The following is an 18,753-nucleotide window of genomic DNA, read 5'->3' as shown; positions in this document are numbered from 1 at the left end:
CAACAATTGCTGTTTAAATTGTAAAAATTAAAAGTTCATAGCAGCCTTATTATTACATACTTCGTACTTCCATGTATGCGTATACAGGACTGATATTTTAGGTTACCATATTTTTCCTAAATCGTTTATTAAACGCTGCACTATACTGGTATTGAAATCCCAAACGCAAAGTGGAATCCGTTGAATAATCGGGAGCAGACTTTTCACTTTCTACCGTTAAGTTAGCCAATCGTTTTTCCCCCTGATATAGCAAGGGGTAACACCGAAGCTGGGGGGGGGGGGGGTTACGAGACTTGCTGTGCCCTTGACAATGGTGACAGAAGAAAACCTCACTTTGGCCTAGGAGAGGTGGAACACAGATTGTGTTGTATCGTAAGCTATGCCCCAGGTGCGGTTTGCATTGATATTTTTCATTTGATGACAGCATACATGTATGCAAGCAAAGCAAAAAATCACAACAACAAATTTCGACCCCCCCCCCCCTTCCCTCTCGGGAGCCGCCTAAACCTATTCTTACAGAACAGTAAACAGACTTTTAAAGATCATCGTCGGTTTTGGAGGGATGAATCTTCACGTTTTAGCAAAAATTGTTTAATTTGTAAAATATGATCTAACGCCATCGGAGGGCTTTAAAAGAAAAATAAACAATTGAATTAAAATTTCCCCAAAATTCATCTAGAACTTTGAGTCACTATCATTTATGCTAAAAGATGAAAGTTTTAAATTTGATAATAACGTGATAACGCTGATAAATATTGTGTTGCGTGCGTTGGCTGCCAAGGATACCGGTAATAGAAAGCAATGCCGAACCACGTGCCAGTCTTTTCAACACGCACATACATTTGTCATTTGAAAAGAATTTGCTTGATTAAAATACGCGAGAAACCCGCACAGTGTCCTTAAAATATCCCTAGCTAATCAGAAAATGTACCATGTATATACATAAATCGGTTTTATCTCGTAACATCCAGCGGATAAGATTTAACAGATAAAGTCGACTAGTTTCAGTTGCATCACTGCATAGCCGACTATCAATATAGAACTCTGTTTCGGATCAGAGTTTTTATCAAAATGTCCAGAATGAGCACATCTGAGTAGAAACAACAGAAGCTTGCCAGACTTGATATTATTTCAATATCAAATATACAGTGTTTCAGAGAAGCAGGATGGCGCCCTTATCTGGTCGCTGGCTTTATCTTTATTGCGCCCTGTTATTCCCATTACCCAAAGGTAAGGCGTTTGGTAATAATGTTGAGATTTTTATCAAGGTTTCGTGCTATGGTGGACAGGAAGTAGATATACATCTGTTTGTAAAGAAAATTTTTTAAATGGGTGGTTGGAAAAAGACACCCATCTTTTTCTCAGCTCGATTTTAATGACTTTAATGTTTATAAGGCAAAAACATTCTAATTTTGTCGTGAAACCTTATCTGGACGCCGTGAAAGAATGTTCGGATACAACAGATTGACTTGCAACACTAAATATAATGTAGATAAATTCAAGATGCCTTAAGGACTGAGTGCTGGACAATATGTTTCTCCTGTAACTGTATGGTGGTATAATGATTCGTACTGCCACCTGCATGTACTCAATGTCTCTGTAAAAGTGCTTCTTAATGAAAACGTGAAGAGATTAATACATTTTTATATATATGGAAGATTATTGGAAAAAAATTCATTCATTAAAACCACATTAAAAAGTTTGTAAGAAAACTTAAGTTCCCAAATAAGTCAGATTTAATGTGTGTCTTGAAGATCAAGTGACGTTACAAACGAGAAATATTAATTTGTATATGTACTGATTTATTTGTTTGTTTGTTTTTCAGCAGTAATAACAACAAAATTAAGTGCAGAATGTCCAGTTACGACCCCATGTGGAGAGATGAACCACACAGTAGAGGAAGGTAGAATTTCTTCCCCCTGCTATAACCTGGGCAGGTATCCCCCAAATCTGAACTGTTCATATGTCATAGACGTCAGAGGTAGGTAGTCTGTCTCCATATCTCTGCCTCGATCCCAATCCTGTAAATAAAGCTTTTTTCTATCTTCGTTGTCGGGTCCAGGGTAGTAAGGGTGAGGGGGGAGGGGAGGGGTCAGCCGTACCCTTTTCAGAAACACTTTGTTCTTCAAACGTTTTGTGGTGACTGTTCTCCGTTGCTTGATGGATATAATCTAAATCTCTTCCCAAATCGGAAGGAAAGACATACATTAAAATACTGCCCCCCTTTTGACACCCTTCTGGATGTATGGCAGTGGCACCGAATTGCTTAGAGGAAATTGTTTGAGTCAAGTCTTTTCTAAGGCTCTATTCCCATAGATTTTAGATCGATCTATCCCCGCGGGGAGTCTCACTAGATTACTGTCAGATAATCCGGCTTAAATGTCCGTCCCGCCTACTACAAGCTGTAAGGGGTAATTAACTTTCGTGTCCGCCCGGCTGACAGCTATTTAGCGTGAACCCCCAGGGAGATAGGTCGATCTAAAGTAGGTCGATCTTATCTATGGAAATGGGGTGTAAGGCTGTATTCCCAGAGCTTTTTGATCGATCTATCCCCGTGGGGAGTCTCACTAGATTACTGTCAGATAATCCGGCTTAAATGTCCGCCCCGCCTACTACAAGCTGTAAGGGGTAATTAACTTTCGTGTCCACTCGGCTGACAGCTATTTAGCGTGAACCCCCAGGGAGATAGGTCGATCTAAAGTAGATCGATCTAATCTCTGGAAATGGGGTCTAAATTGACCTTTTTTGGTATATAGTTGATTAAAGGACTACAGCACAATTGGAAAATTGTATTAGGGATATGAATCTAGGACTCCTTCCAACTGCAGGCTTTGTCTCATAAATTTCTGTCAAGATTGTAAAAAAAAAAAAAAAAAAAAAAAAAAAAAAAAAAAAAAAAAAAAAAAAACATTGGGAGAAAAAAGGACATGGCTTTATTTGCTGCAAATGGAAAGGCCTAATGTTACCATTATATGGTCAGTTTTTTTAAAAAAGAACCTCACGAAGGCTTGTGCTTGGTTTCCAGAAAGAAACGGCTATTCGGCGAGGTATACTATAAAAAATGAATTTAGAATTTTTAAAATAGTCGGCAACAAACTTTCAAACTAGATTTTTAAATAAAAATCGGGGCCAGGTATGCAGCAAGGTTGATGCATGTACATGTTCTAGTTATATCCTGCAATACGGGCGGTCAATAATTATAAAATCATAAATATGTATGTTTTTACTAGTATTATGCTAAAACTTCATTTTCATCTGTCTTTTGGTTTGACGTGATTCATTCCTCGTCCGCACTTTCAGGAGCTCTTTCAGTTTCGCTGACTTTTGTCAACACCCGCTTGGAGCCATACAACGGGTCGTGTCCGTATGACTTCTTGGAGATCATCAACAACAACAAAAACAACAGCGGGATGAAGTACTGCGGCGTTGAATCGGGGAATAAAACATTTACCATATCTTCCCTACCGATAGTCATAAGATTAAAAACGGACGAGTCTTCGTACAGCTCTGGGTTCATGTTAAAATACAAGGCAGAGATGCCAACGACAACGTCGACAACAACTACTACTACCACTACAACTACTACTGCAACTTCTACTACAACAACAACAACTACTACTACTACAACTACTACTACTACTTCTACGCCGACAACAATCAAACCAACAACGCCACCAACCACAATTTCTTCAACGACGACACCACTTACAACAAAGGTGCCAACAACAATGCCAGTGCTGGAGGTATCAACCATGAATCCACTTTGTGGTGAGAACTACTTCGTCAACACGTCCGGAACTATCCTGTCACCCGGCTATAGGCAAGGGCAGTACCCGGTAGATCTACGTTGTGTGTATGTGATCAATATTACAGGTAAGCCAGGAACAAAAAAAAAACTTAAAAAGAAAAAAAAATTGAATAAACACGCCACTATGGTGAATAAGTCACTAACTGAAAGGTCTTTTTTATTTTTCTCTTACCTGTCGTTTATTATGTATTAGTATAAAACTAGAATATAGGTACGATCAAGCTATGCTGGTATGCGTTTGGTGGAGTAGTGCTGTCTGTACATGGCGTGCGATTACGATAAAACTATCTTATCTTGTAATGATACTGGGGATACGTTCGACACACTTGCCGGACTAAGAGGAGTGAAAGGCCATCATGTCAATATTCCAGGTCGTCTCTGTTTGTGTATTAGATTAAGAGTTAAGTAATGACGAAAAAAACATTGAAATTCTTCCTTATTTTCTTGTCCCATTTTTTACACTTTTAATCTGGATCCAAAAAAAAAAAAAAAATTGATATCATATTGATTAAAGACTGTAAAACCTTTTAACATTGATGCCGCCACTACAGTATACGGAATGTTAATTTGCGAAGGGATTAAGATATTTTAAGACGTTTTATGCCATTAGCACATTCAAATTTGAATTGTAGGTCATAATTTTGATAACTTATTTGTAATTTAATGTCTTTATACCTTAAAGGTATCCTATATATGATTCTTCCTACTCAAAAATAATCTCGACCCAACTTTATCCAATTGATAAAGGCCACCGGCCCATAGCAAATACATTACAAGGTTATAGTTCGACATTTCACATCAGTTTTCTCTAGCAATCAAACCATGATAAATAAATCTAGCAAGTTGTTTAGAGCATCAGGATTTTTTTTATTTTCATCATAGCAATATAACAATTTGAAGATGTATTGTTAGTATTCAAATTAGGAATGTACCGAGCTCTCAATTCCTCATAATGTGGACAAACTAGTAAAAATGCTTCTCATCTTCAATTTCATAAATATATTTGTCTAAGCAATATTTACACAACCTATCTATTTTTTGTAAATTTTCATGTCTACCAGTTTCTATTGCAAGTCTATGATTTGAAGCCCTGAATCTTGAAAATGCTACTCTGTATTTACTTAATATTTACATCAAATAAATATTTTTCAGGTTCTAACAAACTCTTAAACAAACTCTTAATAACTTATTTGCAATTTAATGTCTTTATACCTTAAAGGTTTCCTATATATGATTTTCCCGCCAAATCTTATTTTTCTTCCTACTCAAAAATAATCTCGACCCATTTCTAATTAAAAAAATATATATTTTAGAGCGCCATTTAAAAAATGAAGCATCGATATTATCTTCCTCAATTTAAGCAGTTTTAATAATTGTTTTAAAGTTATAAACAAGAGAAGCTAGCTAGCTTTGCAATATATTTCGACAGAAACGTGACTTTGGAGAATTTCCAAAGGCGAATCATATTCCTTTAACCTCATTTCTAATAAACGTCTTCATTTTAACAGCTCGTGACAGAAATCAATTTCTGATTTATTTTTTGTTTTAGCTGCGTACATTATTATTATAAGTTGTTGGATTCAGCCTTAGACTATTTTTTAAATGGAATATTTTCTCTGAGCCCACATCTTCACTCCCGTTCACCTCCAGCTAAAAATGACCACTCAGCTTCACGTCTTACACCACTACACGTCACGTCCGGCAAAATCCTGTCTCCTCAGGTATTCTTTAAGTTACATTGTTTGAAACTGTCGAGTGTATGGCGGCATTGGTCAGATTTAGTGCAGAAAGTTGACATGTCAACTCGTTTTAAACGCGTCTTTAAATAAAATCAATTTTAACAGGAAGAGTGGCATCCTCCCCAATGCGCGTTGTCACAATTGCTTGATCTGTGTTTTTTCATTAGAAGAAAAAAAAAACATGCTCACATATCTGCATCAATTGGACATGTTATATAAAGATTATTTTGTACGTAAGTAAAACTTGGCCATTTCCGCCGCTCCATTGGTGTCTTGTGCAAGATAAACGGAGTTTAGGTTAGAGCCCCTTTCCCATGTTTCAAAAAAATAAACTTGTTTCTTCGTTTTGCTATTTAGCAACACAGAAGGTTTACCCAGCAGAATACTCATTATATGCCCGTGCAGCCGATCCGTTATTACGACCCGCCCACGTGACAGGAAGACCAGTCCCAAAATGCATCTGTCCAAAGATTCATCCAGGAAAGCTTGTGCGCTAAAATTAGTCGAACGGCTGTTACCGCCAACCATCTTTGGCCAATCGTCAATAAGGGTCGTTGTTTTGCTAATAAAAGAGTGGAGAGATTTCAGCCCACTTGCTGTTTCCCAATCTTTTCTTTTCAAACAGATGATATCGTACGACGGAAGGTAGCTGCTGAAGTCTTGGTACCCGACAGCAAACGCGGCGTCTGGGACAAGCTCAATGGGCGTGTTTCGGAAATATTTTTTTGCCAAGGTGAAAGTCTGTTTATCCCGCACTGTCATCACTGAATCTGGATGTGCATCAAACAGTGCAGCCCATTCCTGCATACTGTTACAAATGTTTGGTGCTTCTACGCAAGAGCTGGCGGGAAACATGAGAATCCGGTTATCGGGGAAAGCTCGAAAAACATATTTTATATAATTGAGGTGTCTTCCCGTAGCGGCAAGATATCCACCCCCTTGAATGAAAATAATGAGTTCTTTTCCTCGTCTAACATGATTGAAGTCGCATCGCCTCGACCGTAAACATATGTCTATGGTACTAATGTTGAACCAGGATAAGATATGTCGCTCGCCCCATAGTATAAAATGGTCTCCAATATTTTGAGTGTCAAAGAGATTCACAAGGAGAGCTCGTTTGAACCCATTTAGGTACTTTTTAAGTATCTGATACTGGCGCCTTTGCATGTCCGCAATAAAGTTCTTATTGGCCGTTATAGTCTCCGCTGCCGATTGACCAGTCAACAAATGGCTTCTTTGCAAGTCAAAACTTGATTTGCAACCCAGCGAAAACGAATCCTTTTTTGCAATGAGCATGACATGTTCGTACCAAGAGTTTAAAACCAGGAATACTAGGCCTAAAATCACTGTGAAAAGAAATAGTTTCCCTTTTTGACAGTACGGCATGTTTAGTGTATATATTCCCCGTGATGTCCTATCACAACGATACCGATCAACCTCTGATCTTTTCTCTGTATGGAAACAAAATTAAAAATTTATTTTACTTTATCACAGCTGCATGGTGTATGGGAGTTTAATAATGTCATGCATATGTATGATATAGGCCGACATATAAACAGCCTGAACATCAATGCATATTGTTTGCAATTAGATATTTACTGAAACACTGGCGGATCAAGAATGTGAAGAAGATGTTTTTTCTGTAATGTCAACAGACGGTTACAGAACCTTCTAACACAAATTTACAGGGTTGCTACTTAATATGGAATATTTTTTATCATTGTTATTTTTGAGTGCTGATTTAAATTTTTTGGGCTTGAGTCATTAAAAATGTATGTCACTGAGTAATAATAACATCCAGTCTTCTGTTGTGAGATATTTTGGTCAATAATATCAAATCTGACATAAGATGCCATTCAAAGGAAAGGAACACCCCCAGAAAACCATATCAACAGTTTGATGTCATTATAAACTTTAAGATAAGATATTAAAGAAAATGATAGCCTCCGGACAGTGATATCTTACACAATCAAAGATCTCACTACAATTAATCATGAAAAGTCAGTAATTGCGGGTATGACCTCCAGCAGCCGCTTGCAGCGCCCTCATCCTACCTGGCATACCCTGTGACACGTTTTTTAGAGTTTGGGTAGAGATATCATTCCACGCAGTGATATTTGCCTGTCGCAGTTCATCACAATTTACCGGCCTAGGACCATAGCTATTAATTCTGTGAATTACTGCCGCCAACAGATTTTCAATTGGGTTCATATCTGGAGAGTTTGCAGGCCAGGGCAGTTGCTGAACCCATTGGTTTTGAAGAAAAACAGTGATTCTGCGGCCTCGATGTGGGGTTGCGCAGTCGTCTTGGTACACAAAGTTGTTCCTGAAGATGACTCTTACCAATCGAAGCATTGTTTGCTGTAGAATGTCTCTGTAGGAATCCTGGATGAGGTTGCCTCCTAGAAAAACCAACTGGTTCTGGGCACCGACATGAAATGCTCCCCAAACAGAGACGTTACCATCCCCTGCTTGCACCCTAGGCAGTACACAATCATCGTTTTATTCCCCTCGTACACGTCGGTGGACACGGATTCGACGATCAACCCTAAAAAATCCATATCTGGCCTCATCACTGAAAACGACGTGATTCCAGTGTTTTGGCTGCAAACGCACGTGGTCCCCAGCCCATTGCAGACGTCGCTGTATATGTTAACAGTGGTTTCCCTACTGGCCTTCGTGCAAAATAACCGGCTTGCAGTAATATCTTGTTCACGAGGGACCTTGAAACGGGCGTTTGAATGACTTTCTCCTCTCTTTTCTGAGGACACTGGTTGTCTTTGTACGACCAGCACGGCGTCCTGTGAGGAGAAGGCGATCCTGTCTTCTTGGTGTGATACGCGGACACCCTAGTCGAGGTATTGGATAAGGTGCCCCTGTCGCAGCATTTCTTTGGAGGACTTCACAAACGGTTCCTGATAAATGTTGAATTACCTGGGAATGGATGTCCGTTTCTGGCCATTTTCTCTGAGTGCAAGAATCCCATAGTAAGCTGCGTTGCTTAGCTGTCGAACCATATCTTCACTAAGGCGCCTGTAAAGTTTCAGAGCGATCCCTTTGTTGCTTCTCTAAACATACTCCAAAGATTGACCAAACCCATGCGTTTTATACAAGGGTAGAAATTGCCGAAAAGACCACCCCTCACATTTCTGACCACAGAACATGCAACTGCATGCATCAATTGTTTCGAGAGTTGTATGGTAATTAGGTAACACACCTGGCTACACATGGAGTGACACCTCAGCTTTGGATTTAAAGTAGTTAGAGAGAAATTAAATATTTTGTAGAAAATTTACTCGCCAAAAAATAATATTCCATATTAAATGGTAACCCTGTATGTGAGGGCCTACTTTTCTTACTTAAAACTCCTGGGGTCTTGGTCTGGGACTGTTGTCATGTGAGTCTTAGACCGCATTCAGATATACCCTGTCGTACTGGCTTGATCGATCCAACTCTGGCGATTCTCGCTAAAGTGCATTCAATGTAATCAGTTTAATTGTCTGACACGCTTCTGACGTCATCTCGGGCGAAAGAGCTTCAAAGGGTGCTTTCCCAGAGATTTAGATCGATCTAAGGATTAAGTTTTAGATCCACATAACTCCCTGGGGGTTCACGCTAAATTGCAGTCAGCTGAGCGGGCACCATAGTTAATTACCCCTTACAGCTTTTAGTAGGCGGGACCGACGCTTAAGCTGGCCAAGCTGACAGTAATCTAGTGAGACTCCCCACAGGGATAGATCGATCTAAAAATCTATGGAAATGGGGTGAAAGAGTCGATCACACACGCTGGTCGAGGAGACGTGTCAGACAATTAAGCTGATTACATTGACTGCACTGAAACCAGAGCCCCTGCGGATTTGGATCGATCCAGCTAGTACGATGGGTTTATCTGAACGCTCCCTTAGACTGCTGTACAGGTATCCGTATCTCTACATCGTCGACCGTCTTTTTCGCTTGAATACAAAGTACAATATGCATGTTTGAATAATAAAAAAAAGATACCCTTATTTCATGTAACGCTAATATATTTTCTTTAACTGGACATTATTTTAAAACGTGTTAAATGCTGTGCGAATGTTTCTTTGCATAGGTTCCCCTATGCTGTTCCACATATGGTTTGACGAGTTTCACCACTCCAGCAACCCTGCTCAGAATTGTATAGGGTCGGACCAGGTACGGATCCATACACCAGAGAGCAACCAGACTTTTGGACCGTACTGTAGCACAGAAAACATCAACCCTGCCGTCATCGAGGTAGAGCGCCACGTCGCCATTGTGGAACTGGAGACGGACTCCGTCCTTAACAACGGTAGTTTCAGGTGTGGCTTGTGAAATTCATACCTATAACAACCTCGCTGTATTCATGTTGTAGAACTTGCATGTTATTTTACACGACCCTTTTTTAAAAGTGTTATTAGGACATTAGCCTTTTAAAGAACTTCTAGTGGTTCGCTATCTCATCGCAAATTGATAAATTAAATATCAATAAGACCAATTACACGCAGGTAGGGTAGTTTCAGTAGTCTTTATACATGTAGTTATTATGTATCTTAGGTTAAAGTACAGCGTGAGTGCCCCACCCACCACTTCAAATAGCCCAGACTACACCGCAGAATTGCCAGACGACAAAGGTGACCCTCCGCCCATTCAACAGGTCTCAGAGGATGACCGCTGGCCCACATGGATGATCATCCTTATCGCCGTGGCCGGAACCTGCCTTGTTGCCATGGTGTTAATCATACTGGCTGTCATCAGAAAGTAAGCACTGAGGCTGACGCGTTGACCTCTCACGTCACGCCAAAGTTTTATTTTTTCATGACCATCTGTATGTTAATTGTCAACAAAATACCTCCTTGTTAAACTTCATACACGGCATTTATGTTACCTGCATGTATATACATGTTCCAAGTACTCAGTCATATTAATTTCAGATTGCGTTGCAGCACAATTGTCACATTTGTAGTCAAGATCCACTTCATTCTGACGGTTATTGACCTGTTTACTAGTAACAATGTAAAAAAATGATTGATTTTTGCACGTATTCCATTAAGTCTACCACAGGACCAGAACCAGAACAAGGTGGGGGGGGGAGGGGGGAGGGGACAGAGACAACCATTGTCGCAAATATGTGACAATTATTGAATAAATCGTCCCAACATTACTGAGGAAGGTCTCGGATTAGGCCGAATATTTGTTTGTTGGCTTTTAGAAAATGGCGTAGTAACACGAGAATTTAAGTTGTAACACATACTGCACCCTGTGTTCATTATTACCCTATTTTTATCCTCCAGAAAGCAACTGGCCGCTGCCGCCCTGAGCGGTATGGTATCTCGTAACAGCGAAGGAAGCGGCAAAGACGAGTGGTGGCTGAACAGGCTCTATAACAACGTCATACCCGATGACGAGGGAATTCACTCTGAATATGAGGAAGATGAACCAATCTATGATAATCAAATATTCAATCACCCATAGTTGGAGGCTTGTTGATTACCAGAAAACGATGGGAGAATGATTTACGAAACTGAATGTCGAAAGTTGGTAATCTACAAGTCGGTGCTCGTTTCTGCAACATTTTTAACAACAAAGCGGGTTAGCCTACCACTTTGTTTTATGACACGTTTATACGAAACCGTCTATGCAGATTTTGTATTTAGTCACATGATGTGAAGAGCAGTTTTTTTTTTTTTTTTTTTTTTTTTTTTTTTTTTTTTTTTTTTTTTGGCAAAAGAAATCGACAGCTTTTATATATCAAACCAAGCATGGAATGTGGTAATAAGTGTCGTTCAAAACGTTTGGCCATTTACTATTTTGATTCTCTTCCCAAGAGAATATATTGATTCCATATCCACTGAAAAATCACTATGGTGTGCTTAGAACAATAGAAGATACATAGGGTTATATATGGTTGTCTGAATATTGCTGCCATTGGCCAGTAGTATACGGAGTTTAGACTAATCAAATGAAAGGACTTGAAGAGTTGAAGATAATTTTCCATTAATCCAAAATGGATGTGTTCTTGATCCTCATTACGTGTGTCTAAATCTTTTTGGAAATGGACTTACATGTAAGTGTGTCAAGTTACAGTTATTTAAAATAATGTACCCATGGGCGTGAATGTTTTGAGTCATCCAGTAAAATTATCATCATAAATAAAGTTCAGACTAATTCTAGAACTTATGTAGTAAAACTCAACGACTAATTGACTCATCCTGAGACCTTGCCCTTAGTGATGACCTACATGTAGATGCACTGGTCACCTCATTTAGTGTCATGTGGACTGGTCACCTGGTTTAGCGTCATATAGACTGGTCACCACAATAATTGTTATATGGACTGGTCACCTGATTAAGTGTCATTTGAACTGGTCACCTAATTTAGTGTCATGTGGACTGGTCACCTGGTTTAGTGTCATTTGGACTTGTCACCCCATCATATGGACTGGTCACCTGGTTTAGTGTCATATGGACTGGTCACCTGGTTTAGTGTCATATGGACTGGTCACCTGGTTTAGTATCATATGGACTGATCACCTGGTTTAGTGTCATATGGACTTGTCACCCCATCATATGGACTGGTCACCTGGTTTAGTGTCATATGGACTTGTCACCCCATCATATGGACTGGTCACCTGGTTTAGTGTCATTTGGTTGTTGAATTTCATAACGTAAGTTCCAGAATTTGAGCGATATTTATCTCTGAATGTTCCACTGTATTCAAAATAAAAGTTGGCATGTCACGGATACCCGTCTTCATACAGTAAGTTTATATCACGCGATCTTTCGTAACCATTTTTGCATCAAACGCAAGTATACAACTCTAATCAAAGAAACAAGGTGGATGTGATTTTCTGTCTTGAATGTGGTTTTTATTTAGCTCACGAAATGTTTGTATTTAACACGTGATAAACACCCAAGACGCAAATATAGTGGCATCACTCATAATTTTATCTATATTGTCATAACGGTGGACCTTATCGGGACATATTTATATAGAAATGATATCACCTCAAAGGTTAATTAAAACGTTATCTATGAGGTCATTCGGACTTATGGACCTGACTACAAATACTCTAATGTATGAAGTAGCATACAACAATTTATGATAAGATAGGGGCTACTGTGCTCCCCGAAAGTTCACGAGTTCAGATGTGCTTATTGGGATTTTTGACCACCAAGGTTGCAGTGTAATATGGAGGGAAGTTTGGGGAGGGGGGGGGGGGGGCGGGGGCGGTAACAATCAAAGTATTACAAAAAAAATGAAGTCAAAGATAACGATACACAGAAAATAAATTGATATAGAAGAAGAATCATTATCAGAAAAATATCAAAATAAACGGATCATATCTTTGGAGTGATTCACGGAATAAATAAATAAATAAATAAATAAATAAATAAATAAATAAATAAATTATGACTATAGTTTAATTGGTGGATCATGGAACAATACCAAGAGTGGGCGAGCTCAATAAATTAATTACAAACGGCTCCAATATACGTCATTTATTCTTGCCGGACAAAATAAAAACAACAAAATGACATTTGGAAACGTGTCAAATTTTGTCCATGATAAGCGTGCGTGAAAATGACTTTCATCCGCCAATATGTTAATTAATAAGCCTGATATCTGAGAAGTGTAAACACTTATAAGCCATAGTTGACCTGATGCACACCTGAACTGCATATTTTTATGATATTTAGAGTAACTAATTAAACTACGAATTTGCTCTGAAGAAAGAATTCTCTCACGTACAGGAATACCAGGTTTACGCATTCTCTTCAAAAGAAAATTACTTTCATAGTTACAAGTCAAGAAAAGACAAGATGGCACTGAAAGACCTGTACGCCGTAGGTAAGTGGATGTCACCAAGTGAAATTAGGCGCCTGCGAATCAAGTTCCGTTTCATCAGTAAGATATCTTTATCACTTACACCATACATGTATGTCGACGCTTTCCAATTTAATTTTATGTTTTTTTTTCAACACAGCTAGTTGCCTTAATACGCAAATATCAAATTGTTGAAATTCGATTTTATTATTAGCTCCCCGTAATTCGTAATGAAGTCTAATAATCAGTTATAATTATTCCACTCTATCTAAAGAATTCTGTGTGTTTTTATAGTTTGTTGGATTACCTGCTGTTTCTTACTTGTAAGCGGGGATGGGTGCGGCAGAACCCTCTTCACCCTCCCAACGGGAACCATTACTTCTCCAGGGTATGAAAACGGGAGGTATCCAAAAAATCAAAACTGCAATTATAGTATATCAGTTACAGGTACAGTACATGTATAAGGTGCTTTGATTGGTGTCTTTACATTTCATTTTCAAAGATTTTATAAAGCTCTGAACACGAAAGTACAAACATAACATGTATAATTTCAGGTTTTCAGGTTCTTGTGGAATAATCATATCTGATGACCTTAAAACCAAAATCCCTTTCAACAACATTGATATACACCGATGTAATATATAATGTTATATACTGTAATACATTTTATTTTCAAGGGGCCAAAGGGATAGAAATTACCGTTTTGGATTTTGACCTGGAATATATTCACGATTGTCGGTTTGACTTTGTAAACATAGGTGGAGCCTATCACTGTAAAATCACGCCTAATACCACGATGTCATTCTCTGGAAATACGTTAAATCTCACGTTTAAAAGTGACTATAGTGGACAACGTAAGGGGTTCAAGATAGAATACAAGGCAAGTTTTCCAGTATTAACCACACTGTCTTCCACGGAATTTATGACAACGTTAATCCCGACTTTATCAACAGACGTGAGGCCAGAGAGAGACATATGTGGACAGACCATATTCAATAATGCCACAGGGATGATCCGATCCCCAGGACACCCGCTCAACTACCCTACGAATATACGATGCGTGTACAGTATACAGACACCAGGTAATCTCTGAAGTACAAGTAGGATGTGCTGATAAATGACTAAAATCATTTTATGAACATTTAGTTCCCGGGAAGTGACGCCCTCCTTTTGACATGGGGGAGGGGGGGGTTAAACAACACTAAAAACTAGATTCATACGCATGGGCACCACGCCATATAGGCAGATTATTATTAAAATCTTTAACAAACTACCTTTAATGGGCACGTTTTGATAAACAAAACTGGGGACTTTTATGACTCTCACAAGCTATTATCCTGGATATTGTTGCTGCTTGTTTGATTATCTGGCTACCTTTAACGTGTCGAGACTCTTCAGCTTCCTGAAATATAGATATATAAGTGCGTCGATTTATCAAATTGATAAAAGTAATTGCTGGCTCTAATATTGTTTAGTAGATTATTTACTGTTTTATTATTAATTAAATGTTTACGAATAATACAGGAGTTACTTGTTAACCGCTTCATGGCAAGAAATGCTGCTCAATAGAAAATTTCTTCTTCATAAGTATCCTATCCGGGATATCCCGCTAAATCAAAATTTCCTCTAAAATATTCTTGTTACATGTAGGCTGGTTAGAAACAGAAGGATAGAAAGAAGGGTGAAAATATAACTTCCTTGACCTATATAACAAAAATTCTCATAAGTCGAGGAGTGGAATCATGCTTAGGCTTTATGGCAAAATATCTTTTCAGGAGCAATAAGATACCACCTACACTTCGGTGAATTCAACCTGGAGAGAGCATGGAAGTGTAATGGGGACTACGTCAAAATTACATCTGGTGTCCGTTCTCTTGGACGTATTTGCGGCACTGAAGCAGCCAACACAACGTACACCTACGACACGGACAGTATTGAGCTGGAATTCGTTTCTGACAGGAATATCCAACGTTCCGGCTTTTCTTTGAGATACAATGCTGAAATAGGGTTCACAACAGTGGGGTCTGGGATAGAAGCTACAACGCAATACTACATCAATGGGAGTGGCCTCACAGCAGCTGAAGTCTCAGTCAGCCCTGCTGGTTTATGCTCAGAGAGCAATTTTACTGGGAGCTACGGGTACACAGTGGTTGACCTAGAAAATGTCCCAACACAGTGTCGGTTTCATGTTCATATACCAGGTATATATTTCATGATGAATAAGTCGTCTTATCATCTTAAAGTTTAAAGTTGTTCCAACGAAAGCCTTTTTATCATCAGACTATTCTTCAGCTTCAAAAGTGTAAGCAATTTATTATCATTATTGAGTAAATGTTTGTTCATTTATTTCTTTGATTGTTTTCAAAATTATCATATTGCAGGTTTGCCTCTTTACCCTGAATATCTACTAACCTTATCCACAATGTCTGTTTTAGGAACAACATCAATCCAACTACGACTGCTCAATTCTTCTGCACAAAACTGTTCCTTGGCTCTCATTGTTCAAACAGCAGAACGTCATCATTACGTCAACGTCACCTGTGGCGACTCCCTCAATATACCCGGTAACAACGTCAGTCTAACAGTGCATGCTGGGGAGGTGAATGATTCGGTGACGGTTTCTGCTTTGCAGCTGCCAATAAAAGCCACGCTGGAATATACGGCAGTTTCGTCTCATGAACTCTGTGGACAAACGCGTTTTACAGAGCCAACGGGGGTCATACAGTCTCCGTGGTTTGATTTCGGGACGTATCCCTCAAATTTAAATTGTACTTACACCATCAATGTGACAAGTAAGTAATAAAAAATAAACAACAAACGCAGTACAAAGAGCAATACTAAATGATGGTTTTGGGGAAATCGTGAAGTAGAGCTTATCAATAAGTGTCCCTGTTCTTCTTTCTCTCTTATACCTGAGTGTTTTACAAGTCGTTAAAGTGATGCCACTTTGTCAAATGTGCATATAGGCCTTACCATGTTTTTCAAAGGTTTTATGCACACTTTTATGCTGTTTCATTTCTAGCAGCCACAAGCATCATATTGCGCTTCATTAATTTCGAACTTGAGCCGGATGTGCATTGTCAGTACGACTACCTAGAAATCTTGGGACAGAAATACTGCGGAAATAAATCACCCAACGCATCTGTTCTCTTCATCTCCCCTGTAGTAATTCGCTTCGTGAGTGATGAGTCTTCATACAGAAGCGGATTTAAACTGTACTACAGTGTGCAAGTTCCAAGCACTGAACACGTGACGTCCCCTATGACGTCACCAACTTCAGAAGCGACGGAGTCAAGTTCTGCTGCCTCTACCGATTATGAGCCTGAAGTTACAACTGATTATACGGTGAACGGCTCTACCAAGTTGAATGAGATAACACCACAAGGCACTGATTTTACCACGCCAACAACGTCTGAAAACCTAGCGAGCACAGCACCCTCTTCTACAAATAGCATGAGAGTTACAACGCCAGAAATCGCTACCATTACGACCGCAATCCCAGAAGAAACACGGAGCAGTATCACCAGTACGAAATTAGTGCCAACTACCAACATGCCTGAAACAACGAAAGGTTCTTCTTTTGATGCTTCTTCTGTTTCCACCATGAATGATCGCACGTCTACCAAAAACCGCAGCACGTTGACAACGACAATGGGTACAGTGGTCCATTCTACAGGACCTAGGATTTCGACTGCCGTGTCATCCCCGGTCGCATCAACACCTAGTCCATTTACAACAATCGTGATCTCGAGTAAAGCATCTTTCATGACTACAGCTTTTCTTTCCAGTATGAGGGCGCCATCTACATCAGTGCTGTCATCTGTTAAATCAACCCCGGGAGTTACTAGTACAACAGCGACCATCCCCACTAGTACCAAATTGACCACTAGTATCAAACCGACCACTAGTACCAAATTGACCACTAGTATCAAACCGACCACTAGTACCAAATTGACCACTAGTATCAAACTGACCACTAGTACCAAATTGACCACTAGTATCAAACCGACCACTATTACCAAATTGACCACTAGTATCAAACCGACCACTAGTACCAAATCTTCAACATCACCACGATTAAAAACTTCGTCAACACTGTCACGTTCTACAACTACTATAGCAAGAACCATATGGCATAGGACCACCACTCCCATATCTTCCTCTCCACCACCAACTAAAAAGGCCGCGGGAACAAATGTGGTCGGGCAGAGTCAGTTTATGAAGAGTCTCTTGGCCAAAACTGGAATTAACATCGGAGACTGGATGTTGATTTTATTTATCGCGGTGGGCGTGGTGATTCTAATACAGATGGTCATTATCGTCCTTTTTGTCAAGCAAAGGTAATGCTTGATATCAGCATACACTATTTACCCTATAAATGGCACCTTAGCACAATACCAGCCCCACATTTTATCGAAATGTTGGCTCTGTAGTCCCTCATGTGCCAAATATGATACATTGAGACAAAATTTGAAGATTAAATAAGGCTATATTATGATATACTTCAGGGTATATAACCTTAAACTAGTTATATGATAATTTTTGTACTGAGCTTCATAACAACAATGTGCACCAATCCTCATATTTAATCGGTCGCTTTTTATTGACTGGGCTGTCTTTTCAACTGTTTCGTCTTTTACATTTTTAAGCGGCTTACAATTTGAACAGTTTGAAAAACTACTTTAAGAGTGTGTTCCTTTATTTTAATAGGTCATTTTGCAACTTTGACCAAATGTGCAAGAAACGAATATTGATACTTTAAGCTCTTATGATACAAAACACTGATAAATTAAAGTGTTGTGTATATTATTTCAGGTGTAACAGCGAAAAGCCCCCACCGGAAGCAAACAGCGACGGAAGATACAGCTCTTTGAAGGAAGAGGGCACCTGTGGGATTGGTCAAAACGTTACTGAAGGTGGCGACACAGGCGGGAATAACCAAGCTATGACAATTGAAAATCCTCTTTTCGAAGTTGACGTTTGTACAGCATAGTTTAGCTTATGTCGATCTAGGGGACCACTTTTTGCTACGAATCTAGCGTCCATGATAGCCTGGTTTATCTTTTTGGTCCCCCTTATTTATATAAAAATAAGGGCTACGCTTATACTAAGATATTTTAGTATTTAAATTTAAGTGACCTTTTTGGGAAATGCCTTCAATTGTTTGCGGTTAATGGCGTGTTGGCAAAATGACCGATAGCTAAAGTTTACTGAATACGTATCAAACCATTGACGCAATCATTTTAAAATCACCTAAAAAGTATTTTTAATTGTAAATCATCAGATGTTAAACATTGAAAACATTGCGACTGCACGTAGGCCTTCTTTTAATTATGACGTTTGAATTCTTACAAAGACGATCGAGATGTTGAAGCAATAATC

The 18,753-nt window shown here is 39.1% G+C and overlaps 2 protein-coding genes across 3 annotated transcripts; both read left to right on the top strand.

Annotated features, from left to right (window-relative positions):
* Window positions 1-647: 647 nt before the first annotated feature.
* On the top strand, window positions 648-12,287 carry LOC106167772 (uncharacterized). Of its 2 annotated transcripts, none has more exons than XM_087018557.1 (6): window positions 648-1,230; window positions 1,829-1,981; window positions 3,301-3,873; window positions 9,638-9,866; window positions 10,102-10,305; window positions 10,839-12,287. In XM_087018557.1, the coding sequence occupies exons 1-6, from the start codon at window positions 1,167-1,169 to the stop codon at window positions 11,017-11,019; spliced, it is 1,404 nt and encodes a 467-aa protein (XP_086874683.1). In that variant the 5' UTR covers window positions 648-1,166; the 3' UTR covers window positions 11,020-12,287. The 2 variants fall into 2 exon arrangements, with proteins under 2 accessions (XP_086874683.1, XP_086874682.1); XM_087018556.1 differs by having other exon boundaries at window positions 655-1,230; window positions 1,826-1,981.
* A 725-nt stretch (window positions 12,288-13,012) lies between these two features.
* Window positions 13,013-18,687, top strand: LOC106170401 (dorsal-ventral patterning protein tolloid-like). The gene is made up of 7 exons (XM_087017874.1): window positions 13,013-13,395; window positions 13,666-13,818; window positions 14,049-14,453; window positions 15,147-15,572; window positions 15,807-16,163; window positions 16,394-17,711; window positions 18,187-18,687. The coding sequence occupies exons 1-7, from the start codon at window positions 13,368-13,370 to the stop codon at window positions 18,362-18,364; spliced, it is 2,865 nt and encodes a 954-aa protein (XP_086874000.1). The 5' UTR covers window positions 13,013-13,367; the 3' UTR covers window positions 18,365-18,687.
* The last annotated feature ends 66 nt before the right edge of the window (window positions 18,688-18,753 follow it).

Source organism: Lingula anatina, chromosome 7 (assembly GCF_051362555.1).
Source record: "Lingula anatina isolate TDL-2025a chromosome 7, LinAna3.0, whole genome shotgun sequence".
NCBI classification, from domain to species: domain Eukaryota; kingdom Metazoa; phylum Brachiopoda; class Lingulata; order Lingulida; family Lingulidae; genus Lingula; species Lingula anatina.
This window is presented reverse-complemented; position numbering and strand designations above follow the sequence as displayed.

Excerpts from the sequence above, each read along its gene's own strand:
- LOC106167772 (XM_087018556.1), top strand. The coding sequence starts at position 1,167 with ATGGCGCCCTTATCTGGTCGCTGGCTTTATCTTTATTGCGCCCTGTTA. Across the intron at positions 3,874-9,637 it reads GTATGTGATCAATATTACAG|GTTCCCCTATGCTGTTCCAC; the intron begins GTAAGCCAGGAA and ends TTCTTTGCATAG. Across the intron at positions 9,867-10,101 it reads CTTAACAACGGTAGTTTCAG|GTTAAAGTACAGCGTGAGTG; the intron begins GTGTGGCTTGTG and ends TATGTATCTTAG.
- LOC106170401 (XM_087017874.1), top strand. The coding sequence starts at position 13,368 with ATGGCACTGAAAGACCTGTACGCCGTAG. Across the intron at positions 13,819-14,048 it reads TTATAGTATATCAGTTACAG|GGGCCAAAGGGATAGAAATT; the intron begins GTACAGTACATG and ends TTTATTTTCAAG. Across the intron at positions 17,712-18,186 it reads GTCCTTTTTGTCAAGCAAAG|GTGTAACAGCGAAAAGCCCC; the intron begins GTAATGCTTGAT and ends ATATTATTTCAG.